This window comes from Podarcis erhardii, assembly GCF_964252035.2.
Source record: "Podarcis erhardii genome assembly, chromosome: 13".
NCBI classification, from domain to species: Eukaryota; Metazoa; Chordata; class Lepidosauria; order Squamata; family Lacertidae; genus Podarcis; species Podarcis erhardii.
The window spans coordinates 35,625,820-35,645,052 of record NC_138502.1 but is presented as its reverse complement, the minus strand read 5'-3'; the positions used below and the strand labels follow the sequence as shown (position 1 = coordinate 35,645,052).

The window sequence follows — 19,233 nt, the reverse complement described above, 5'->3', positions numbered from 1 at the left end:
TATGGTTTAATTTGGTTATGATTTTTTTCTGTTTTTCCCCGTATTGTTATTTTTGGAAAATTAATAAATTGTTATTAAAAAAGGGGGGTACTTGCACATTTTGCAACATAGCTTTCTTTCTTGGAGGGCTCGAGATTTTCCTTTTCTAAGACAGCTCAGAGTCTGGGGTCCCTTCCAGAGGGGGCCAGTGAAGGCCTTTGCAGGCATCATGGGTTGGCAACCTCTGGGCTGAGGGGTAGCCCTTCAAAAAGTTGCTGGGACTCCAGTTCCCATCATCCCTGACGATTGGCCACGCTGGCTGTGGCTGATGGGTGTTGGAGTCCTACAGCAATCGGAGGGCACTGCATTGACTTACCGCTGCAGGAAGTTCCGGGCGCTGAGGTGAAGATGCCATAACAACAGGAGGGAGAAATTAACTTTGCAGAGGCAAAAGGGGAAGACATGGCTGCGAGGGAAGAGATAGTAATGAGCAAAGGCAGGCGGACTTATTGATTATTGTGAAACATTTAGGGAGGGAACGGTATGATTCTGAGGCACTTCAGGTAGGCGAAATGGAGGAGCTTGTGGACAGTGGGCTGTGATTTCTTGTAAGTGATTTCTCCCTGTTATTTCTTCACCCTTATTGCTGACAGGAATTCAGTGTGGAGGTGGAGAAGTCCTTTTTCTACACTCTGTACCATTCCCTTCACCACTACAAGTACCACACATTTCTGCGTTGTAAGGATGAGGTGAGTAAGAACCGTATCATTTTACATCCGTCACCTGGGATCCCTTTTTTCTACGGATAGAACTCCCCCCCCCCCCCGTAAAGAAGTGAGGAGTGGGCAGGTCTGAGGTGAAATCCAGGCCGCACAAACTCCTCTGTCTTGTGCTTATTTGGCACAATGAAAACACGTCATTGCACAAATAATTCTGGAGGTTGTTGCACAGAGACGCTGCTGCATTCTCTGGGAGACAGGTGCTCTTGGGGGGAAATGGCCAACCAAGGCGACTGGAAGCTTGTTTCTTAATTTTTTAAAAAATTGATTTTTGTGGCAGCTGGGCTTTCTGGAATACCTTGTTTATGCTAGCCTTCTTAGGGGCAGGGTGTCCCTTGCATTGAGGAGAAAGAGATCAAATTGCAAGGCTCAGTCAAACTCATGGAGCTGTTTGGTGGGGTGCATTCTTCCATGTTCCCATTGCAATGTAGAATCATAGAACTGTGGAGTTGGAAGAGACCCAGAAGGTCATTTTTCCCAACCCCCTGCAGTGGACACTTTTTGCCCAAAGTGGAACTCAAACCCACAATCCTGAAATTAAGAGTCTTATACTCTACTGACTTATCCATGGTATTCAGTTAAAGTTTACTCAGAGTTAGACCCATTGAAGTTAACGAACATGGCTAAATTACAGTGGTGCCTCGCAAGACGAAAAGAATCCGTTCCGCGAGTCTCTTCGTCTAGCGGTTTTTTCGTCTTGCGAAGCAAGCCATTGACTGATTAGCGGCTTAGCGGATAAGCGGCTTAGCGGCTTAGAGGCTTAGAAAAAAGGGGGGAAAGGAAAAAAACCCCACAGGAACTCGCAAGACATTTTCGTCTTGCGAAGCAAGCCCATAGGAAATTCGTTTTGCGAAGCACCTCCAAAACGGAAAACTCTTTCGTCTAGCGACTTTTCCGTTTTGTGAGGCATTCGTCTTGCGGGGCACCACTGTAGTTCCATTAATTTCAGTGGTTCTACTTGAAGACAACCTAGTTGAATGCCAAAAAAAATTCCCCATTGTCTTAACCCATAACAGTGTGAGTTGACAACAGTATGGTTGGTGATACTGTGAGATGTCTCCTCAGTCCTTATGGTAGAACTTTGAGCTTTCACTCTTATACTGAGGGTGATGTATATATACTGCAGGGTGTGCAGATCATAGAGGTGCAAAACCTGGAATTGGGTTCAGAATTCAGCTACTATATTTAGGGGGGGAAAGTTGATTGTCCCTGTTGTTGCAAATATATCCTTGTAACTTTGTGATCATGGCCTAGTAAAATCTAAAAAGCCAGGGAGGTGGTAGGATAGGATTTCCAGTGGCTAGAGGGATCTGCCACGGGTGGTTTGCATTACATTTGTACTACTCCTGTATCTAACAAATCAAGAATGAACTTGTGCATTGTAGGGGGTTAAAGTAGAGGATCCTCAGGGACCCTTCCAACTCTACAATTCTATGATTCTATGAAATTATTGAGGGGCGTGGGGAGTGGGGAATGGCATGAAGGTGCTTAACTCATACGGGGCCTTCCATACCAGCTTTTCAGTGCTTGCTGAAAACTTTTCTATTCCCCCAAGCCTATGCAGACAATCAAGAGCACACAACGATCTCTTGATCTTTGCTTTCAACTTCCTTTTGCTTCTAACTTGTTTATGACTTTATTGCTTGACTATGTTTTTATGGTGCTGTAAACCACTGTGCTAAGTTTTTACGACACAGCGCTATATAAATATTTTTATAAACACACCAAAAGCAACTTCGCTTTCTTCGGGTTGCAGAATTTGGTTTGCCTGGTTGCGGAATCCGTTTGTTTTCATAAGCCCCGTGAGTCCCGTGCTGACCACATGTGTGCGCGTAATGAAGCCTCTTAGCTAACGTTTTGTCCTTCTCTTGGGGGGCGGGTGGGGCTCTCCTTCTGCAGACAACGGCGATTGAGGGTCAGGATGAGGACCTGGGCCAGGAAGAAGTGGTGCAGCAGTGCATGCGCAACCAGCCGTGGCTGGAGAAACTGTTTGACTCCTTCAGCGAGTTGCTGACTCAGGCACAGAGCAAATGTGCGTGACGCAGCCGCCAGAGCCACGCCCCGGGAGGGGCCACCTAACGCCCGCCCCTCTGCAGAGCCAGAGCAGGAAGTGGGGAGAGGAAGGTCGAGGGGTACCATCACAGGCAACGAGTTCAGACTCAGCTTACCACCACCACCACCACCCCTTCCCTTTTCAGGTTTTCTTTTCTTTTTTAAAAAATCAGGAACTGGGATGCGCCTCTTTATTTTTATTTTTGGTGGTGGGGTGCGCGGGAGGTTTGTGATGGCAGAGAGCACACGTTGAGGAGGGTTCTCATCAAAACGAGCGGATGGCTGGACAGCCCCCTTTCCCCTTTGCCCTGGCTGTACAGAGAAATATTATTTATATATAAATGTATAAATGTCTAATTGGAGCAGCCTCGCCCCCTGCTCTGGGGGGGACTGAGAGTAGGAGGACCCCCATAGGAAGGTCAGAGGAGTGTTGGTGCCGGGATCTGGAGCTTGTGGGGATGGGATCCAGGAGCCGTGGGTTTCATCGGGGTGACGGGGTGGGAATGGGGACGCGTGTGTTTTGGCGGGCAGCGTGAATAAACACATACAAGAGGGTCCAGGGTACCATCCTGCATCTTGTCCATTAGGAACTTCTCCCTAGGGAAAGCCGAGTGTGTGTGTGGCAGGGGGTGTATTTGGCCACCCTTAACGCAGTGCCCAGATCCTTTTACCCACAGCCTGACCAGGCAATGAGACCCCACTTCCTCTCCCTGCCCGTAGACAACTCTCATCCCATCTCTGCCAAATAAACTGTTGCTTTGAGTTGAGGCTGGGGAGAGGCACTCCACTCACACACTCACAGCGGTTGCCTCTGTCATTGCTTCCAACAGGAATATTTATTGCCAAGTTGCTCCCTTCCCAACCAAACGGTTGCAAAGAGCCACCCCCCAACCCACTCCCGCAGGCTGTCTCTGGAGCACCTTCCTTCTTCACTCAGACATTTTCGTGGGGGCGATTGCTGCTGGTGGACCTGCCACGAGCCACTCTCCCCCCTTCTTTTCTTTTTGCCCGCTGAGTTTGGGGTTCTAGCTCTTTGGGACGTGTGGAGCATCTCTCCACCCATAACCCTTCTGAATAGGTAACCATAAATGGGGGGCATAGCGACACCCATAGCAACCTGTCTGTATCAAGGCTCCCTAAATCTCTCTCCTTCCCATCCCTACCACTTTCCTCCATTTTTTAAAAAAGACTGTTCAGACTTTCTCAACTGGCCCTCACACGGATCACGGAAAGGGGTGCACTAGGCTGTAGTTATGTCCCTCTGTGCTTTTCTTAGAACTGAGCTCCTTTGAGGAAAGGATAATTCCCTTCCACCCCCTTCCTCGTGGTGTTTGACAAGGCAGGATTCTGCTCCCCATCCCTCCCCTCAGCTGTATATACTGTATAGGATAAAAAGTCTATGTATCATATTGTATTTGACTAACTTGAACTTAACGATACGCAGGAGTTTCTCTCTCTCTCTCTCTCTTTCCTCACCTGTAGCTGTGACGTTATTTGGTTTGGACTGAAACTTTTCATTAGGAGGTCGTTATTATTATTATTTTTAATCACCATTATTGTTGTTGTTGTTATTGAGGGGGAAGGGAGATTCTGTGTCCCCCCCACCCCGCAGCCTCCTAAGCAAAGGTCCCTCTCTAACCCTGAGCTGAAATGCTAAAATAAACTCTCTTTAGATAGACAATTAGGTCCTTGCCCTGTTTCACACACTTTCTGCTCGCAGCCCAGCCCGGTCATTCAGCCAGCCTCTCTCATATATCACCCATAGCCCAGCCAGTTAACCAGTTTCCACCTCGGCGTGTTTTCTCCTTTGGGTTTTCCTAGTGACCTCCCAGATCCATCTCACATCTCCACGTAGATTCCCCTGCTAGATCAGATTCCCACCCACCCCCAAACCAACGTCTACCTCATTCCCACTCCCCGAGACTACTTCTGATTTCTCTGTACCAGCCCGGTCTCCCCGCGGTTCTGTTTTTGTTTCTTCTTTGCTTTTCTCTACCGTCAAAAGGTTGCAGGTTTGATCCCCATATGGGGCAGCTGCATATTCCAGCATTGCAAGCGGTGCTGAAAGCACCCACCCACCGGTTGTTGTTTTTTTAATCATGGTTCCCACACACTTCCCATGGAGGAAGTGCAAAAAGGTACTCTAGGGTGGAGGAGAAAACAGATCCCACCTCAGAAGAGGGGTTGGTCCATCCATTGCCCCAGCAGAGCTTCTTCAGTTAAGTTTCTGGACAGCACAGAAATGTGTTGGGGGCCCATCTGGCTGTGTTAGATCAGGGTCCCTTATATATACACACAACTCTCCACATCTCCCTGGATCCTACCCTTTTTAATTATTTATTGTGGATGAGTAGAGGTTGGCAAGTGTGATTGTGAGAGTGCATGGAGGGGGGTGGAACTTGGTGTACATGAGCTCCACTCAAAATGGAGTGTTTTTAAAGGGGGGAAGAGGGTTGACTGGCTACCTTTTGGATATTTTAAAAGCTTGCAATTTAGTTTTTAACAGCTTTCCCCCTTGCAAACCCGGTTTACTGATAGCTGTTGGGCCTTAGAGGCGAAGGACTGTAGCTTGAACCTGTGTGTGGAGGTGGGGTTAGTAAGTTGAACATGGGGTTTGGGAAACGAAGGGATGGGGGGACATACACGTGGTTTGTTTTCGAGGGGCATTCAGAACCTCGATACCTCCTGGAATGAGACTTGCACCATCAATTTCATGCAAAATTTTGCTAAGGCGTTTGCCCCCTGGATGGAGGGGCCAAGCAGCCCAAACCCTGTGCACCAGAATTGGAAGGGCCCAGCTCAGAGTTGTTTAAGAATGTGTGTGTGCACACACACACAAACACACCCCACAGCTTCCTGTGACGAAAAGACTTCTCCTCCTCCCCCACCCGCCCCAAATTTGGATCTTGGAAGGCCCCCTTTTTTACGATGTGTATTTCTGTGTATCTTGTTCGCGCCTCAAGGGTATTGTTCTGAGATAATGGGATTTGTGTTCTGTATTATTGGATGTTCCTATATATTTTTATTGTTTATTATTAGTGTCTGAGACGTTTTTTTCTCTCAATATGTAAAACTCACATTGTATACTGTGTACACAAACAAAATGACAAAAAACACTTTTCTTTGCAAAAATCAAATGCCTGCTGTACAGCTTTATTCCTTGTTTTTGGGGTGGCAGGGGAGAGTTCATTTGCAGTGAGCAGTTTGGACAGTGAGAGACACCCAGGAGACCTGGCTTCCTAATTCTAGACCAGGTGCTGCCAGAGCCACCCAGATGTTGCTGAACTACAACTCCTTAGTGCAGTTGAGAGTTTTAGTTCAGCAACATCTGGAGGGCCAAATATTTCCCATGTCCTAAAGGTTTGTCCCCCACTGAGGTCCCCCATTTTGGTTCGGTGTCTGCCGAATGAACGCACCACCTCTGGCGTAAATAAAGCAATCTAAGTCCGTTTAGACAAGGATTTCCCAAGCTCAGGTCTCCAGCTGTTTTTGGACTACAACTCTCATCATCCCTAGCTAGCAGGACCATTGGTCAGGGGTCATGGGAACTGTAGTCCAGAAACAGTTGGAGACCCAAGTTTGAGGAACTGGTTTAGACTTTGGAAACCCCATTCCTTGCTCCAGATAGGTTTTTCCACCCCAAATCTCCAAAAGTCTAGTAATTGTGTCCCTGCTTTAACCCAGTATTCAGTTTTCTTAACTCCTGAAAGAAAGATCGCAACAAAGGACAGCCTCACCAGTACCTGCCCCAAGTTTGATTTTATTTGCAGTACAAATACCTTTCTTTTCTTCAGGAATTAGAATAAAGAAGAAGTTGAGACTCAAAACACTGTTGCCTGAGGATATGGGTCAGTCTTTCCATTAAGTTTTAAGTTACAGGTGTTTTAGGGCCCACCCATGAATTTGTCCAATCCTCTCTTGGCCACCCAAATGCCATAGTTAAGTGGTGTGCCCTGTGTGTCTGTTCTCTATCCCTCAGGTGTAGGTTAATCATGGATAGGTCACCTTGAGCACCTATGCTGGTCACTAAAGTCCTGTTGACCTGGGCGCCCATCGCACCTCACCGTTAGCCATTTTTGCCACAGTTGGTGTGAGCTGGATCCCACGTGTTTGGCCGGCCACCAATTCCCCATTCCTGCTCCACGGGCTACATCCTGAGACAGCCTGTTCACCCTTTAAATGTGGACGGACCATATCCAAGGGGCCACACTGAATGTCTACTCAGAAGAAAGTTCCACTCAGTTCAAGGAGAACTTGTTTCTCAGGTAAGTGTGTATCAGATTATAGCCTGAATGTCTCCATAGCCTACTCAGTGCTGCCTGCTTCCTGACCCGCCCAATTTTGTGCCGCCACCACAAACAGCAACACACACTGATTTGGGAATGACTCCCTTTTATTCAAAACCACTTCTGGGTACGTGAGAATTTCACAGCTTCCTACCCTAAAATTTCATGGCCCTTTGGCCCCACTGTTTGCAAAAAAACCCACACCTCTGTACCGTGTGTGTGTAGATTGCATATAATTGCCAACAGAGAAGACTTCCTACAGCTGACAACGCGGACTATATTCAAGGATGGCTTATGCCATAATAAATCTGTTCGTATTTAAAGTGCCACAAGATGATGATGCTTGAATAGGTGGTTAACTCTTTGGTGTTTAACAAGCTGGAATGATCTGCAGCAGGATAGCAGGGGAATTGGCAGAAGTGACCTTCACACACATCCTTTAACTGCTTGCGGGGGGAGATGCCTTGCATTTGGGCAGGATTTAATTTCATTATGCCCATTTGCTCGTTAGGTGGCAGGTAGAAGATCTAAAATGGGTAGATAGCCCTTGGGGTTTATTCAACCCCCTGTCCCAGACGGTTTTTGTGGGGGGGTCACCCTCCCCACAAAACTTGATTTTTTAAAAAAAGATTGTTTCTTTGGGTCCCCTACTGTAATGTGATGCCGCTAACCTGTTTTTGTTTTGGACTACAACTCCCATCAGCCCCTGCTAGCATGTGTTCTGGCTGGGGCTCATGGGAGTTGTAGTCCAAAGCAGCTGGAGGGTTGCAAAAAATAAAATAAAATTCCTTGCTTAATTTGTATTGACTGTTCCTATTAATCATGTGCTGTGCATAATGATGGCTGTGATTTTTTAAAAAATAGATAACACCCCTTTAGATGCATTTGTACAATACGGCTTTGAACATGTACATAAAAGTGTGTATGTGCAAAAAGCTTGCTGGCTCTGGCTGCGTTGAAGAGTCTTAGCCCCTCGTTTTCCTGCCCACTCTCTCTCACCCATCCTAAAACCAGACTATCCTATTCTTTCCGGATTTAAACCCGTGAACCTATATTTCTCAAATTGCTCTGCCTTCTACCACGGGCAGATTTAGAGAAGCGTGACCGGTTCACCCGCACTGGGATTTGAGACAGGGGGCACAGCACCAAATTTTGGCATCTCTGAAAGCCCCAAATCCGCCTCTGCTCCTACCCCCTGGTGTAGGAGATTCCCCTTCTTGCCAGTTTTCTCTGAAGACTTAACAGAGAAAGGTGGCGGAACAGGATAGGAAGACACTACTGCGTACTCTTCCCGTACCTTGTCCCAGTCTTCATGTATATAACCTATTTCCTGCCTATTAAGTGGGTGTTGAGGGGGTACATGATTTATCTGCTTCCTGACCTGTTCCAGTTTGCAGGAACTCTTCTGCGCCAGACGTATTGTAGTATTTGGACACAACTGCAGAATACACATTGCCAGCCCTTGTTGCATAGGTGAGGGGGGTGAGAGGTGTGGGGAGGTGGAGATAAGGGAGAAATCCTGCCGCGTCCACTCCTTAGGAGGGAACCTGAGCAGTTGTTCTTCCCTTTCCGGGCTTTGTAGCTTGGTGTGGGAAGGCAGTTTACAGCAGGGAACAAGGACAGCCTTTGCTTTCTTTCTTCTTAGGGCTGACAGCCGGGGCAGGGGGGGATTCCAGCTCATGAAACCTCCTGCAAATCGAAAAGAGGGAAGAGGTGAAAATTGAGACAGGAAGCAGAGAGAGAATACAGTGGTGCCTCTGGATGCGAACGGGATCCGTTCCGGAGCCCTGTTCACATCCAGAGCAGAACGCAACCCACATCTGCACATGCACAGGTAGCAATTTGCCGCTTCTGCGCATGCGCGTGATGTCATTTTGAGTGTCTGCGCATGCGGCAAAACCCGGAAGTAACTCATTCCGTTACTTCCGGGTCATCACGGAGCACAACCCGAAAATGCTTAGCCTGAAGCAACTTCAACCCGAGGTATGACTGTATAGCAAAAAAAAAAGGCAGCATAGATCTTATCACCCGCTCAGATTTTCAGGAAAATGCAAATTTTTCTCATAAGTTCTGAGATTGCATGGGTGTGTGGGATGGATACCCTTCCAACTCTACAATTTACTCTGATTAGGTCACAGGCAGCCCTCCAGTTGTTGTTGGACTACAATTCCCATCAGTCCTAGCCCCCATGCCTTTGGTCAAGGTTGATGAGAGTTAGAGTCTAACATCTAAAATAACACTGTATTGGGTACCCCTGAACTTGGTGGCCAAATTTAGCAAGGCTCTATTTGTTGGATCTTAAGGATCTAGTAAAAGTAGAGACCACAAGCCTCAAATCTGTTTACCCCTAGGCTAAGGGCATAGGGATAGATAGATAGATAGATAGATAGATAGATAGATGGATAGTAAATCAACTTTCACCAAGCTATGTTGGCTGGGGCTAATGGAAGCTGTAGTCTAAATTATTATTATTATCAGCAGTAGTAGTATTTCATTTATTAAATTTGTATACGGCCCTATACCCATAGATCTCAGGACTGTTCACAACATAAATTACAAAATAAAAACACGGGATCCATAATAAAAACAAAAACAAAGACAACCCAATAATCTGAAACATCTGGAGGGCACCAGGTTGAAGTAAATACTGAAATAAAGTACAGTGGTGCCTCGCAAGACGAGAAGAATCCGTTCCGTGATTCTCTTCGTCTAGCGGTTTTTTCGTCTTGCAAAGCAAGCCCATTGACGGCTTGGCGGCTTTTAGCGGCTTATCGGATAAGCAGATAAGCGGCTTAGCGGCTTAGAGAAAGGGGTGGAAAGTTGGAAAAACTTGCAAGACATTTTCGTCTTGCGAAGCAAGCCCATAGGAAATTTGCTTTGCGAAGCGCCTCCAAAACGGAAAACCCTTTCGTCTAGCGGGTTTTTCGTCTTGCGAGGCATTCGTCTTGCGGGGCACCACTGTACAAATAGCCACAAACGGCCTCCATATTGATGTTATTATCAAAGGAAACTGCTTCCCCCAGGCTTTGGGGAGCCAATTTTATTACATGGTACCTTGGGTTAAGTACTTTATTTGCTCCAGAGGTCCGTACTTAACCTGAAACTGTTCTTAACCTGAAGCACTACTTTAGCTAATGGGGCCTCCTGCTGCTGCTGCGCCACCAGAGCACGATTTCTGTTCTCATCCTGAAGCAAAGTTCTTAACCTGAAGCACTATTTCTGGGTTAGCGGAGTCTGTAACCTGAAGCATATGTAACCTGAAGCGTATGTAACCCGAGGTACCACTGTATTTACTTGTTCATTATATAGTCGTACCTTGGATCCCAAACACCTTGCGAGTCAAACATTTTGGCTCCCAAATGCCACAAACCTGGAAGGGAGTGTTCCGGTTTGCAAACGTTGTTTGGAACCCAAACGTCCGATGGGGCTTCCACGGCTTCCGATTGGCTGCAGGAGCTTCCTGCAGCCAATCGTAAGCCGCGCCTTGGTTTCCAAGCATTTTGGAAGTTGAACGGACTTCTGCAACCGATTCCATTCGACTTCCGAGGTACCACTGTATTTGACACCCCTGCCAAAAAAAAATTGTCTCAAAGCAACCGACTTAGTCGTGTTAAGACACAGCACATCCAGCAAGTCACCTGTCCTCTTACCTGATGGCCCTGACCAGCTCATAGAAAGATTCATCCACATTGAGGCGGATTTTGGCAGAGGCTTCCATGTACGGGATCCGATTCTCCCGGGCAAAGCTGAGGGCCTCCTCCTTGGGTACCTGGATAAGAAAGCAGCGATAAGAAATAGCAATGGATACCGTTACATGGTGGAAGAATGTAGCTGCGGTGGTGGGAGGGAGGGAGCAAAAGGAGAAAAACAAAATGGCGGCTGGCATTAGGTAGTTGTAAAGTTTGGTTGCACAGCATCCCACATCCAGCTAATTTGTGACCCCTGCCCCATATTTTTTAAGGGAACTGGAAATGTGGAGATACCGAAGGGGCATGTAAGGAGGCATAGGCACCTCGTGGCAGCCAAATCTTCCCCACTCATTGCTGCTCACAAAAGATAAATTTTCTCTCAGCCAAGCTCTCCTAATTTTGGAGACCAACTGGGTCAAATGCAACACTGCTCCCTGCGCACCATATAAAACAGCCAGGGAATGGCAATTATTCAATTTTATTTAGTCATTTACAGTGGTATCTCTGGTTAAGAACTTAATTCGTTCTGGAGGTCCGTTCTTAACCTGAAACTGTTCTTAACTGCTGCCGCGCGATTTCTGTTCTCATCCTGAAGCAAAGTTCTTAACCCAAGGTACTATTTCTGGGTTAGCGGAGTCTGTAACCTGAAGCGTCTGTAACCCGAGGCACCACTGTATTATATTTATTAGCTGCCCAGATTTGGATGACCTGCTAAGGCAAATCACGGCTCAGCTCAGGGCAACAGCAGAACGAGTGCCGGAGGAACAAAGTGGTCATCATTTCCCTGTAGAAGTCCACTCACCTGCACACTCATCCTAAGCCATGTTTTGGCTTAGCATCATGTAGTCAGACCTTGCAGCAGAGCAAAAACAAATGTAGCAGCAGCAAAATACCGTATTTTTTGCACCATAACACTCACTTTTTTCCTCCTAGAAAGTATGGGGAAATGTCTGTGCGTGTTATGGAGCAGGTATGTTAAATCAAAGATGGCTTAACCTGTGGCCTTCCACATGTTATTGGACTCCAGTTCCCATCCGCCCCTGCCAGCATGGCCAATAGCTAGGGATTATTATCCATTACAACCGGCAACGATAAAACTGGGTATGAAACACGCACAAAATCCTTCATCAAAATAAAAGCGCATCCCATCTCTGACAAAACATAAAGAGGGAGCCAGATGAAATAAAACTGGGAAAAGCACCCAGGAGTTGTGGCGCCACCACAAAGAAGGCCTCGTCTCGCAAGCTCATGCCTTGCCAAACCTCCCTAGAGCAAGGCATTACACATTCATCTTAATTCTCACCCAGGTCTATATGGGTTTCCCAAATTGAGACTGCAGAGAGAGGATTCAAAACCTTATCGACTCGTGTACCACCCCAGAGTCCCACCACGCAGAGACTGATATCACAATAAGTGATTGAATGCTATGGAAGGCTCACCTGCCGATATAGGTCAAGGTCAGCCTTATTCCCCACAAGGATCATGGGAAAGTCGTCACGGTCTTTCACTCGAAGTATCTGAGTGTGAAACTTGTGGATCTCATTGAAACTGTGGCAGAGAGGCAAAGAACACAGGTGAGGAAAAAAGAAGAAAACAGCATTTATTTATTTTGTTGCTATAAGAACCAGTAAGAGGTTGACTTAAAAAAAAAAACCTGACTTTTTCCCCTCTCCAAACCATGTACAAAAAATGGGCTTGTCAAAGGCTTAAGGGGAGGGGCAAGGGTAGCCATGTTTACAGACAGCTGGGGCTGCTCCTCTTTTCCCAGATACATGGGTATTTGGGACCAGAGGGCAACTTAAAAAAAAGGGGGGGGGAGAGACATAGAAACGAAAAAGAAGAAGGAAAAACAGCTGCAGGGATGGAATGGAAGTCACTCTGAAAGGGGTTCTGTATTTCCCCAAGTCCATGCCATCCCTACAGTCTTCTCCACCCTGACCCCCAAACACACACACACACACACACACACACAGAGAGAGAGAGAGAGAGAGAGAGAGAGAAGAGGGCACAACTTGCATTTACAGTGCTGCCATGGGGAGGGGAGGGGAGGGAAGTGGCCAGCTTTGTGCGCAAGTCTGAATTGTTAGGGGAGGGTTTAAAAAGGGAAAATGTGGAAATTAAAAAATACATATATATATATATATAAACACAGGCGAGACTTTTCAATAAGATACTCCCTAAAAAGGACACTGTTCTAAGTCTGGTTAAAAACTACTAAGGTTAGGGGAACTGGAAACATCAGGTGTGGCTAACCCCGGGTCAAATCCTTTATTAACTGTAAGCTTACTGGACAGACTAGAATAGGTTACTCTCAGTCTCAGTTTCCCCAGCTGTAAAATGGAAATTAGAACAGTCTGCTTTGATGTTGTGAGGATAAACAATATAGAATATTCTGCAGAGTGTGTGTGCAACGTAATCTATTAACTGGCAAAACGGCTTTGTTTCAAAACTAGATCTTTGCATCTTTTAAAAATGATTAAATGTGCATGTTATAACCTCATAATTAATTGAGGTTTTATTAATGTTTTAAATTTCATAAAATAAAAAAATTCCTTCCAGTAGCACCCAGTGCACACTTCTTCAGAAAGCTCATACCAATAACTAACTTAGTTGGTCTCTAAGGTGCTACTGGAAGGAATTTTTCCATTTTGTTTCGACTACAGCAGACCAACACGGCTACCTACCTGTAATTAAATTTCATATATTGTGTATTTTATTGCTGTAAGCAGCTTTTGAGATCTATGTGGTGATCTCAAAACTACGTGGTGTATTTTATTGCTGTAAGCAGCTTTTGAGATCTACGTGGTGAAATGCAGGGTATAATGTTTTAAATATACAAATAAGAGTCCTGTTGAGCATTCTGGCAACAGTTACTTCATTTAAGTAAATGTAGATGTTTAATTAGGCACAGCGAGGTGTTCTGTTGTACCTGGCATTGTCAAAACTTGCTGTCCTAGCGAAGCGCCAACCATTCTAAACCAACTGCAAATTAAACACCCCCTCAGAAAAGCACCAGAAGAAAACACACCAACTCAACTCAGAACCCACAGAAAGCTCTCCCCCCCCCATCCTTTGACCACTGGACTGAGAGGACAGGACCTTCTCATGTAACCATGGCTTGGGTCTTACCTGCCACGATCATTGATGGCATAGACGAGGAGGAAACCTTCTCCAGTACGCATATACTGCTCTCGCATGGCCCCAAACTCTTCCTGGCCAGCTGTGTCCAGAACTGAAATCATAAGGGAAGCAGTTTAGATCTGAATCATTCCAAATGTGATGGGTGTGAAACAACAGATGGCCCTCTGGGACTGACTGGGTCCACTAAGCCTCTCCATTTGGTCTGCAATGATGCCTTAGCCTAGTCATGCTCACCTACCCTACACCCAACGTCATGGATGATGTCAGGTGTGGGGCAGGTAAATATGACGGTCTCCAATTCCCATCAGCCCCAGCCAGGAGGGCCAATGGCTAGAGGTGGTGGGATCTGTTGTCCAACAAATGTTTGGAAGGCACAATGTTGGCTATCCCTGCCCTACATTCATGTGCTCTCCCACATTAAAACAGACAAACAAAATATTCCCTGTAAGTAAGAGGCAACCAGCACCACCCCTTCCATCAGCTGAGGGAGAACCCGCTAGTTTATGGGGCTAATTTGCTATTTACAGAGTTTAGGGGCAAACTAAGGCCTAGGGGCCGGATCCGGCCCAATCGCCTTCTAAATCCGGCCCACGGACGGTCCAGGAATCAGCGTGTTTTTACATGAGTAGAATGTGTCCTTTTATTTAAAATGCATCTCTGGGTTATTTGTGGGGCATAGGAATTCGTTCATTCCCCCCCCCAAATATAATCTGGCCCCCCACAAGGTCTGAGGCCCCCTGTGCTGACCCCTGGTTTAGGGTCATTGTCAGTGCATTGTCAGAACTGGTACATTCACCTGGAGTTCAAAGTGGTACACTCCACTCTTATCACTTCATTACACTACATTTGCAGACCAGGCCATAACCATTATGACATCTTTATCTTTATTCTTTGTATATTGTGTTGTTGTTTTGTTGCTATGGCTGGTGGCTGATGCAAATAAAGATTCATTCGTTCATTCCTATGTCCTTCTGATATTGACACGCACCCCTACTAAACACGTACCTCCTATTCACCTTTGAGAAAAAAACATTCGTTCCAAATTCCTTTATGGTTCCCCCACACCCAACAAGTGCTTCCAGATCTTTAAGCCTCCATGTAGTAGCATGGGCTACCCTTCTGTCCAAGCAGATGATGTCATCAGGAAGGGACAGCTTTCTTGCGAGTTTGTTGCAATAAAGCACTTGGGACGTTATACCTGTCTGAGCTCTCTCAATATGGCACTTCACATCATATTGTTCCCAATCATCCCTTTGTCGTCGGGCGATTCTCCTCTCCCAAAACTTTCTGTCTAATTTCCCTTCCTCAATTTGCTTCTCATGGAGCCGTTTGTCACACAAACTGAATGTCTCCCCCCCCCCACTCATTTGACCACTGATGGAGGACACTGGAGATGGGGAATGCATAACAAAGCCCCGTCCCACAAAGCTGTGGTCATGATACACTCGACGTCCCTCCATCCCTTTATAAGCAATGCTAAGGAAGGATGCTGCCCATTGCAGAATGCAAGGATCATGTTCTCCCAAGCTTCTGTCTCCCTCAAAACATTTGCATGCAGCCTCCATCCACATCACCTGAATAGGACCCCAGCCCAGTAATACTCACTATCCAGCCGTGTGGAGGTGCCATCGATGTTGCAGATTTTTGTGTACGAGTCCTCAATTGTGGGGTCATAGTCCGAGACAAAATATGACTGTGGGGGGGGGGGAGGAAGAAAGGAAGGATGTTAAGGATGACAGAAAGAACTGAACTTGAAGACCCTTGCTACTCCATAAGAGCAAAAACAGGACACCCTACCCCCAGTATTGATCCTGTGTTGCCCATGAGAACCATAGTTTTCCAGCACAAGAGTTCCTTCAGGTCTCTTTGACATCAGATCAGTAATTTGGTCACCAGAGGCGACTAGGAATTCCATGCAGGCGAGTGAATGGGCTGGCTAAGGAGAATGAGATTGCTTTCTGTTACTCCCTGGCCAGCAAGGAGATAAAGCAGGATGCTGCAGGGATGGATCTGGCGAAAGGCCGTTTTTTAAACTATCCTGCTAGGAAGTTAGTAGTCTGGTTTTCTTCGCCATGTTGGCTGCGGAGGAGAACTTCTCTCCTCCATTGTCGTCATGGGATAGCTCAGCTGATAGAGAATGAGACTCTTAAACTCAGGGTTTAAAGCCCCACGTTGGCTGAAAGATTCCTGCATTGGAGTGAGTTGGACTACATGATTCTTGTGATCCCTTCCAATTTTATGATTCTATACTCTCTTAGCAGACCACTAAAATGAAACAGAAGCATGCTAATAACACCTGTGGCTTTACAGTGGTACCTCGGGTTACATAAGCTTCAGGTTACAGACTCCGCTAACCCAGAAATAGTACCTCGGGTTAAGAACTTTGCTTCAGGATGAGAACAGAAATTGCATGGTGGCAGCAGTGGGAGGCCCCATTAACTAAAGTGGTGCTTCAGGTAAGAACAGTTTCAGGTTAAGAACGGACCTCCGGAATGAATTAAGTACTTAACCCGAGGTACCACTGTATTTGCAAGGATCTCTGCAGTCTGCTACACAAACCTTGGATTCTGGTCCTTCCCTTCCCTGCATTCTTAAAAAAATTATAAAAAGGTTTGCCTTTCTGGATCAGATCCAAATTTATAAAATAATGCAAGCTTTGCTTTTCTGCATCGGAGCCAAAGGTCATCTGATCATTTGAAACTGCCTGGTCCACCTAGCCTGGGCACATCAGCTTGAACAGTGGCTCTCCAGGATCTGAGCAGAGATCCCTTTCCCGCCCTCGCATGCAAGATCCTTTAGCTGGAAATGCCATCCAGCCCAACCCTTGTTTACAACTGGAGCCGGCCAGTGGCGTAGCGTGGGTTGTCAGCACCCGGGGCAAGGCAAGTAATTTGCGCCCCCTAACCCATGGATTTGCACCCCTTAACCCATGGATTTGTGCCCCCTAACCCCCAGATGTTGCGCCCGGTGCGGCCGGGCCCCCCTGCACCCCCCACGCTACGCCACTGGAGCCAGCTGCCTCTAGAAAGCTCACAAGCACAGTGTGATGCTGATGGTCCCAGTCCTGGATACCTCCCTTTTTTCTCCACTTGATTTGGACCTTTACATTCCATGCCAAGGATAACTCCCCTTCCCCAACCTCCTGGGGGCCAAGGTCCCTTCGCCCCCCAATAAAATATTTGAGGGCTTCCCAAAGTTGATCGGCATTGCCATTCAAACAGTGTCTTGTAAGTGGGATGGGGCTTACCTGCCCCCCTCCCCAATTTTTTATTCAAGCTGGCACCCCTGCCCACCCTCATGACTTGGTTCCCAATAGGGGAGGTTCAGGACGGACTGCAATCTCAGCCTCTCCAAAGGGAGAATTCACCGGGAAACATCAAAGCCCTTTTCTCTCTCACCGTGGATCTTGGTTATTTGGCGGGGGGGGGGGGCAGCGACGGGATCGGCTAAGAACAGGACTGAGAAACTTAGTGGGACTACAACTCCCATCAGCCCCAGCCAGCGTGGCCAACGGTCAGGGATGATGGGAGCTGGAGTCTATCAACAATGAGGTCCACCTTGGGAGAAATCCCTGCCTCCGCCGCTAGGGGGGAAACAGGCAACAGAGTTCCTGAGCACGTTTAATAGGAGCCCCACCGAACTTCCACGGGGATTACTCCCGAGTAAACGTGCATACAGCGTCGGCAGTCCGGACTTGCTCAAGCCAGGCGGCTACGCTCTTAACGCTTCTCTTTGGGGAGGGAAAACGTCCCAGCAAAGGCGGCAAAACTTCCTCCCAGTTAAAAAAAAAAACACTCATCCTCATCAACAACACAGGATCTTGGCTCAGGTTTCGCTTTCACCACCGCCCTGTGTCACCTGAACGTGAACTTCGAGGCGGAAACATATGGCAAAGTTTGGGGAGGTTTTTAAATATATGTTTTTGTCGCCATCTGCCCACCCGGCCCCGCTCTCCCGCCCTCGCCGCCTTGGGCTCTCCATACCTGGATGAATTGGATGGTGAGCGCGCTCTTGCCCACGCCGCCTCCGCCGACCACCACCAGCTTGTATTTCTCCAGCGGCGCCGCGCCTTCCTTGGGATTCATCATGGTCGGGGTGGGGGGTGGGGGATCGGCTCGGTGAACTCAGAAGCCCCCCAGCCCTGTCTCTGCCATCGCCGGCTACCGTCCCTGCCGCCCCTCGAAAGATGGCTGAGATCCGGGGTGGGCCCTCCTGCCTGCGCTATACGAATCGGCGCTCCGAGAAGCGAAGCGCGGCGATTCCCGGCCGCTCCGCTTCCCTATTTGGCCAACGGGAGCCGCAGCGGGGCGGGTCCCACGTCCGGAACAAACTCCGCCGGCCCCCACCCTCCGCCCCCGCCCCGGGGTGGTGGGCCCCGTCGCTAGGGGAGGAGGGAGGAGAGGAGGAGGGCCGCTTCTCTCCGGTCGTGCGCTTTTCTCCCCAGGACGCACGGCGCGCCTTCGGAAGCGCTGCTACTCCCTTTCCGCCAAAGCGCAAAGCAAAAGCAAGATCGGGCCAAAACAACAACAACAACCCGGTTACAACCCCGCCGTTTAACGATTCGCACTGACTCCGGAGTGACGGCACCCCGGGGAAAGAGCAGGGACTGTGCGCAACAGGAACTAGTAACTTGACTACTGCAGCTTCCCACGTGGCGGCCTCGCGCTGACTTTCTAGGCGCGCCCTGCGCGTCGCCTGCGGCTCGGGATTTTGCTTTGCGGGGTGGCGGAGAGGTTTGGTGTTGGAAGGGTATGGCCGGACTCCTGGGTCCTTTTGGTGCTCCGGCGGTGGGAGGCGGGAAGTGGATGCTGATCCTTTGGGTGTTGATGATGATGATTCGAGGTGCATCACAACGTCGGAGATTAGTCCGTGAGACTTTATTCCCAAACTGGCGCACATAGGATCGGTTGCAGCCATAGCTGTTTAGAATAGTTTGGGGCGGGGTGGGCTTAGGGCTGCCCCAAACCTTATAACACGCAGCGCGCATACACACTATTTGAATGGCAATACCCAGTGCTCCCCCCCCTTTAAAAAATGTTTAGTGGTACTCTCATTTTGACTCAAGAAAATCACCATTTTATAGTTAAAATCAGGGGAAATAAATACAGTAAATGGACAAAAGTACAAAGGTTCAGGAGAAAATTGGTTTAGGAAAACCGCTAAAATGATGTACACTGAAATTCAACCAAGGGGGTTTGAGGAAGTCACTTAACAATGTCACTAAGATTGGTTTAAATACGGTTGAGATTTGTTTGTTTGTTAATTTTTTTTGGAAAATCAATAAAAAAAATTGGGGGGGGGAGTACA

At 47.6% G+C, this 19,233-nt stretch overlaps 2 protein-coding genes across 2 annotated transcripts in view; one reads left to right on the top strand and one right to left on the bottom strand.

The window, feature by feature from the left end:
- The window catches only part of PRR12 (proline rich 12), a 46,072-nt gene extending 40,125 nt beyond the window's left edge, over positions 1-5,947 (top strand). The window contains exons 13-14 of the mRNA XM_081837551.1: positions 633-728; positions 2,658-5,947. Of these exons, the coding sequence (XP_081693677.1) occupies positions 633-728; positions 2,658-2,798 (237 nt within the window). The 3' untranslated portion in view covers positions 2,799-5,947. The remainder of the gene's footprint in view (positions 1-632; positions 729-2,657) is intronic.
- A 598-nt stretch (positions 5,948-6,545) lies between these two features.
- Positions 6,546-18,550, bottom strand: RRAS (RAS related). The gene is made up of 6 exons (XM_081838293.1): positions 17,910-18,550; positions 15,532-15,619; positions 13,915-14,017; positions 12,225-12,333; positions 10,747-10,865; positions 6,546-8,785 (listed from the first exon to the last, which is right to left on the bottom strand). The coding sequence occupies exons 1-6, from the start codon at positions 18,012-18,014 to the stop codon at positions 8,698-8,700; spliced, it is 612 nt and encodes a 203-aa protein (XP_081694419.1). The 5' UTR covers positions 18,015-18,550; the 3' UTR covers positions 6,546-8,697.
- Between the last annotated feature and the right edge of the window lie 683 nt (positions 18,551-19,233).